The sequence below is a fragment of the Oncorhynchus nerka genome, linkage group LG15, assembly GCF_034236695.1.
Source record: "Oncorhynchus nerka isolate Pitt River linkage group LG15, Oner_Uvic_2.0, whole genome shotgun sequence".
In the NCBI taxonomy this organism is placed as follows: domain Eukaryota; kingdom Metazoa; phylum Chordata; class Actinopteri; order Salmoniformes; family Salmonidae; genus Oncorhynchus; species Oncorhynchus nerka.
In genome coordinates, this window is record NC_088410.1 from 92,870,038 (window position 1) to 92,877,537 (window position 7,500).

General features: G+C 46.3%; 1 protein-coding gene across 1 annotated transcript in view; it reads right to left on the minus strand.

Moving 5' to 3' along the window:
• LOC115131528 (neurexophilin-2-like) overlaps nucleotides 1–7,500 on the minus strand; it is a 108,731-nt gene that overhangs the window by 352 nt on the left and 100,879 nt on the right. Inside the window, exon 2 of the mRNA XM_065002050.1 lies at nucleotides 1–1,625. This exon is cut by the window's left edge and continues 352 nt beyond it. Within this exon, the coding sequence (XP_064858122.1) occupies nucleotides 750–1,625 (876 nt within the window). The 3' untranslated portion in view covers nucleotides 1–749. The remainder of the gene's footprint in view (nucleotides 1,626–7,500) is intronic.

A 7,500-nucleotide genomic window follows, 5' to 3' on the forward strand; every position in this document is an offset into this window, starting at 1 on the left:
CCAGTACGGTGTACAATATTGTATTGTAGACATATAACTCCAGGACTCCATAATCATGACCTTGTAGCCAGGATTCCAAAAATAAGACTGAAATCATGAAAACCTTCTAGAACCTATAATGTCATACAAATACTAGTCTCTTGTGACAGACTGTTGCGTACATGACATTTGGTTCCGGGTTCCAAGATTCTGGGTTCCGAGATTACACAAGGACAGCATGAGACATTTATATCACCAGGGAGAATATGAAATCATCAACTTAAACGTCCATACTTCCAAGCTTGTTTTGATGTTTTGAAATTCGATTTCTCCAACAGACAAAAATGAATTAACACTGATAATAACCAATTTCTAAGAGCTGTATAGATTTTTTTTTACATTATTTACATTCAAATCAAAGACAAATAACACAAATGTTTTTACGTAAAACGGTTGAAAAAATCTGCCATATTTATATAATCTATAATGTCGACAACCAGTACTTCATTTGAATAATATCCACAATCCAACAGGAGGTTGAGAGCAGAAAAAAAGTCATCGGTCCTGACATTGTGCATGTTGGAGATCGACAACAACACATTGCAGTCGAACTGCGCAGGATCACAGATCTACAAATCACCTTGCATCCCAAATAACTACACATTCTCTGTTTAAACGAGAGATCAACATGAGTGATTCTGCATTTGGCCCTTTGCTTAAACAGATCCCCTCGAAACACGCTCCAGACTTTTTCCTCTCCCGCTCCTCTCTTATCCAAGGTAAGGGTGTTCGCTCTGGAAGTTGTAGTCCGGACACACTTTTTGAACCAGCTTATAATCGATGCTAAAGAAGGAGATGAAGATACAGATGACTTTGAAAGGTTTGGCGCAGAGCCAGGCGGCGTGGGACTGAGTGTGCTCTGAGAAGCAGGTCTGAGACGGGTCGTAGAGGCAGGGCTTGGGTTTCTTGGAGCGGTTAGTCTTCTCGTACTCCACCCTGCAGTTGAAGGTCTTTACCTCCTTGGGGTCGAAGGTGGACTGGTGCGGGGTCTGTTGTTGAGCGATCTGGGTGTGAAGCTCAGGGTGGAGCTGGGCGTGGAGGCCCGGTTGGTGGTGCTGGAGAACCTCGAACTCCACTATTTTAGTTGGAGGGACGATACTCACGGAGACGTTACCGAGACTGGACGAGTTGTGGCGGAAGTAGACGGTGAACGTGCCGTTGATGTGGTCCACGATCTTCCCGGTGACCAAGAGGCTGAACTTCATGGTTTTCACGTTGAAGTAGAAATCTCCCCAGCCAAAGATCTTCTTGGACTTCTGGGCCGTCTTCAGTGATGGTTTGCGTTTGTTACGATAGCCTGTCTGGTCCAGGAGAAGAGACTGATTCTTTGCCCAGTCGTAAGGGTTGAGGAAGCTGTAGGTGGGACTTTTCAGAGGGGGCTTCATGGGCGGGTTGCCGACACCGTCCATGCCTGGGGAGAAGATGCGGGAGGTTGTTTGGTAGGGTGGTTTAACTCCCCCTGCGCTCCCTCCTCCGGTGCCCAAGGCTCTACCCCCTATGCCATATGTGGTCTTCATCACTGAGTCTGCTGGACCCAGGTCTAGTCCTGGGTAGTTCTTGGCCACCTGCTTCTCCAGTCCCTGCACCTGTGGAGAGAGAGTCAGAGAGAGGGACAGAGAAAGAGAGGAGGGAGAGAGTGGGGGGGGGGAAATAGAGAGTAAAAGTGAGTCTGTGTCAAAGAGATTCAGATTCAAGGGTTTAAAACGGACACTATTAATTATAATTATCATTTCCTAGTATGTACAGGTAACTGCCATTATCATTTCCCCCCTGTATGTACAGGTAACTGCCATTATCATTTCCCCCCTGTATGTACAGGTAACTGCCATTATCATTTCCCCCCTGTATGTACAGGTAACTGCCATTATCATTTCCCCCCTGTATGTACAGGTAACTGCCATTATCATTTCCTAGTATGTACAGGTAACTGCCATTATCATTTCCTAGTATGTACAGGTAACTGCCATTATCATTTCCTCCCTGTATGTACAGGTAACTGCCATTATCATTTCCTAGTATGTACAGGTAACTGCCATTATCATTTCCCCCCTGTATGTACAGGTAACTGCCATTATCATTTCCCCCTGTATGTACAGGTAACTGCCATTATCATTTCCCCCCTGTATGTACAGGTAACTGCCATTATCATTTCCTAGTATGTACAGGTAACTGCCATTATCATTTCCTAGTATGTACAGGTAACTGTCATTATCATTTCCTAGTATGTACAGGTAACTGCCAATGCACCTTGGTATAGATTCTAGAAGTGTCTGGAACTCTGTTGGAGGGAAGTGACACACACACACACACACACACACACACACACACACACACACACCCTTTAAACTCCCTATGCTCCTTTGAGACCACTTTTTCAAAGTCACTGAGATCTCTTCTAGTCATGGTAGCCAAAATAATGGGCACCTGGGCATTTTTATACATGACCCTAAGCATGATGGGATGTTCATTGCTTAATTAACTCAGGAACTGCACCTCTGTGGAAGCATCTGCTTTTCAATATACTTTGTATCCCTCATTTACTGAAGCGTTTCCTTTACTTTGGCAGTTACCTGTAGGTTGCTAGATGACTTCGATGCCTTTTCTTTATCCCTTGATTCAAGACACAAAACATTAAAAAAAAAAATGTATGAACTTTGTTTGTTGTGAATGTTGTTGTACACAGTAAAGCCGGTTTTACATGTGAAGGTTATGGACGGGAGCTTTGGTTTGTTCGGACAGGTGACACGGCTTTAATCCACAAACTATGAAGTGGTTATTCACAAGAGGTGATTGACTAGAAATCTTCTCTTGTTCTCCCTTCATGTCTTATCAATCACGTCACTGCCACATACACACACACACACACATGCGCGCGCGCACACAGGCCAGCACACACAGTGAAGCACTCACACACACACACACACTCACACACACACACACGCACACACAGGCCAGCACACACAGTGAAGCACTCACACACACACACACACACACACACACACACACACACACACACACACACACACACACACGCACGCGCACACACAGGCCAGCACACACAGTGAAGCACTCACACACGCACGCTCCTCCCTCTACGTCCCCCTCCAACATCTCTCCTCTGAAGTGCTATTGTGAAGCTGTCCTTAGAATGTGATGGTTAGACGTTTAGAATTACAGCTTCTCTTTAAGGGTTACAATCCCCCCCCCCCCCCCCTCGACCATGACTCTTGGTAATCCAGCTATAAACTACTCTCCTAAAAGACAAGCAAATCATGGAAGCCAATATGTTGCTGTTTGTCTCTTACTACTGTACTCTAAACTCACGTTAAAGGCCCAGTGCAGTCAAAATCGTGATTTCCCTGTGTTTTATATATATTCCACCATATGAGGTTGAAATAATCCTGTGAAATTGTGAGAATGAGAATAATGGAGTTTTGGTTTTCCAGGAGACATCCCAAGATGGTTCATTAATGAATGGACCAATAAGAAAGACAGTTCCAAAACTCTCTGCCAATAGCAGCACATTTTCAGTTTCCCCCTCCCCACTCAGACAACTTCCAAACAGTCCTAGCAAAATTCCTGCTTGAAAAACTACTCTTTGATTACAAGCTATTGTTTTGTTTCTTTTTGACCATTTTAATTGAAAACAATCACAAGAAGGTAGTTAATTGTTACCCAGAAATGATTTGATATTGAATTAAAATGGCCGCATTGAACTTTTAATGTATACACTGGCTGTATCACAAATGGCGTCCTATCCCCTAAGTAGTGCACTATTGTTGATCAGGGCTAATACTCTATGGAAGATACGGTGCTATTTGGACACAGACTCTCATTCGATTGCTATTTGGACACAGACTCTCATTCGATTGCTATTTGGACACAGACTCTCATTCGATTGCTATTTGGACACAGACTCTCATTCGATTGCTATTTGGACACAGACTCTCATTCGATTGCTATTTGGACACAGACTCTCATTCGATTGCTATTTGGACACAGACTCTCATTCGATTGCTATTTGGACACAGACTCTCATTCGATTGCTATTTGGACACAGACTCTCATTCGATTGCTATTTGGACACAGACTCTCATTCGATTGCTATTTGTGTTATGCAGTGAGTGCCAGCTAGTACTCCAGTGGTTCCCAACTATTTTCAGTTACTGTATCACCAACTGTGATTTTGCTCTGCTCAGAGTATTTAAAATGTAACCTTTATTTAACTAGGCAAGTTAGTTAAAAACAAATTCTTTTTTTACAATGACAGCCTAGGAACAGTGGGTTAACTGCCTTGTTAAGGTGCAAAATGACAGATTTTTTTGACCTTGTTAGGTCAGGGATTCGATCTAGCAACCTTTCGGTTAACTAGTCCAATGCTCTAACCACTAGTCTACCTGCCGCCCCCTCAAGTGCATTTTACCAGTAAACCTATGGTCTCTTCAGTCTTCTCAAGTACCACTTGTGGATAGGCCAAGTGCACCTGGTTGGGAAACACTATTCAATACAGTAATCACTCATTCAATTAATGAATCTATGACATGTATTCCAAATGGCATCCCATTCCTTACATAGTGCACTACTTTTGATCAGTGCCCATAGGGATTGGTAAAAAAGTAGTGCACTATATAGGGGATACTTTCATTCAGTTCATGTTCTGAGTGGCGCAGCTTTCTGAGGCACTGCATCTCAGTGCTATCGGCGTCACTACCGACACCCTGGTTTGAATACAGGCTGTATCACAACCGGCCCGCGAGTGGGACTCCCGTAGGGTTGGTGCACAATAGGCCCAGGGGTTGGCTGTCATTGTAAATAAGAATTTGTTCTTTACTGACTTGCCTATTTAAATAAAGAGGGGAAGTGTGCTGAGTGAAGACATATGTTGATGAAAGGTTATTTATCTGATAATGTGTTGCTGGTACATTTTTAACACATGCTCGGATTCCCTGGGTGGTTCGCTGTGTGTGTGTGTGTGTGTGTGTGTGTGTGTGTGGGGGAGGGTCTGTGTGTGTGTGTGTGTGTGTGTGTGTGTGTGTGTGTGTGTGGTCCCCTGGGAGAGAGGAGACCAGTGAACTCACAGAATCTAAATGAACGTTAATATGGATGGGTTTGACTAAGAGATGGCCGAGAAGAAGGCACAGCAGCTGTATACTGTAGGCAGGTCGGCTACAGTGCAATCACAGAGTATGTTGTTACAACGGACAGACAGTATACATCATGACCATACATAGGTTTTAGGATCATTACAGTAAAACACGTTGGCTATGCGATGTACGTAGATGTGCAGTAACACTTGCATGCAGAGACTAACCTACACTGACAGCCATGTCACCAGTGTTGTCAGGTGTCTTCAAAGTGAGGCCATCTGTCAGACTAACACAACTACACTGCATTATTAGGCCTAATCATCGCAGGTCTCTCTGACAGCATGGTGTTATGCAGAGACACCATGGTGGTGTGTGTGTGTGTCTGTGTGTGTGTGGGTGTGTGTGTGTGTGGGTGTGGGTGTGTGGGTGTGTGTGTGTGTGTATGTGTGTGTGCGTGTGTGTATGTGTGTGTGTGTGTGTGGGGGGGTGTGTGTGGGAGGGTCTGTTTGTGTATGTGTGTATGTGTGTGTGTGTGTGTGTGTGTGTGATGATCATAGCGCTATGATCATCACACCACCATGGAACATTTAACCTGAACCCTACTACACCTAAAGACCACGCTGGGTTTTAGGGGTCAACGAAATCACACACACACACACACACACACACACACACACACACACACACACACACACACAGCAGCAGCTATGATATCCATTTTGATAAAGCTAACCTGGACAAGTCATTCCCATATCATGAAACAGAGTGGATGTATTGAGCAGCGTTAGCACCACGGCAGCACCTTATATTATACAGAGAATGCTGCAGCAGAAGCCAACTCCTTCGTCCACTGCTCTTTGTCCACTTGAGAGCAGAGTACACCCCCTGCATCAATGAGGAGGAGTCATTTAACGTTTACTTTATATCTAGAGTCAGTCCAGGGCTTCTGGCGACGGTCCCCAGTCCAGAGCTTCTGGCAACGATTCCCAGTCCAGAGCTTCTGGCGACGGTCCCCAGTCCAGAGCTTCTGGCAACGATTCCCAGTCCAGAGCTTCTGGCAACGATTCCCAGTCCAGAGCTTCTGGCAACGATTCCCAGTCCAGGGCTTCTGGCGACGGTCCCCAGTCCAGAGCTTCTGGCAACGATTCCCAGTCCAGAGCTTCTGGCAACGATTCCCAGTCCAGGGCTTCTGGCGACGGTCCCCAGTCCAGAGCTTCTGGCAACGATTCCCAGTCCAGAGCTTCTGGCAACGATTCCCAGTCCAGGGCTTCTGGCGACGGTCCCCAGTCCAGGGCTTCTGGCAACGATTCCCAGTCCAGAGCTTCTGGCAACGATTCCCAGTCCAGAGCTTCTGGCAACGATTCCCAGTCCAGAGCTTCTGGCAACGATTCCCAGTCCAGAGCTTCTGGCAACGATTCCCAGTCCAGAGCTTCTGGCAACGATTCCCAGTCCACAGTCCGGAACCTCCAACGACGGTCCACAGTCCGGAACCTCCAACGACGGTCCACAGTCCGGAACCTCCAACGACGGTCCACAGTCTGGAACCTCCTGCAACGGTCCACGGTCCAGAACCTCCAGCTCCGTGGCAGGAGCCTTCCTCGGCATCTAGGTCCAGTCCAGCACAGAGTTCAGCTTGGGTCCATGGCTGCATCCGCAGCAGAGCCGCCACAGATACTAGACACCCCCCCTAACCCTCCCTTTTGGTTTCAGGTTTTGCGGCCGGAGTCCACACCTTTGTTTGGGGGGGGTACTGTCACGTCCTGACCATAGAGAGCCTTTATTTTCTATGCTGGAGTAAGTCAGGGCGTGACTGGGGGTTTAGTCTAGTTTGTTATTTCTATGTGGGGATCTAGTTTTGTTTTTCTATGTTGGTGATTTTGTATGATTCCCAATTAGAGGCAGCTGGTAATCGTTGTCTCTAATTGGGGATCATATTTTGGTAGCATTTTTCCACCTGTGTTTTGTGGGACATTGTTTATGTGTAGTTGCATGTCAGCACTTCATTGTCGTCACGTTTCGTTCTTTCTTTATTGTTTTGTTGTGTGGTTCACTTACTTTATATAAATAAAGATCCACGTTGGTCCGAGGATGCTTCAAACGATCGTGACAGTCGGTGAAAGGTCACTGAGAGGTCGCTGAGAGGTCAGTGAAAGGTCGCTGAGAGGTCGTTGAGAAGTCGCTGAGAGGTCGCTGAGAGGTCAGTGAAAGGTCGCTAAGAGGTCGGTGAGAGGTCACTGAGAAGTCGCTGAGAGGTCGCTGAGAGGTCGGTGAAAGGTCACTGAGAGGTCGGTGAGAGGTCGCTGAGAAGTCGGTGAAAGGTCGCTGAGAGGTCACTGAGAGGTCGCTGAGAAGTCGCTGAGAGGTCGCTGAGAGG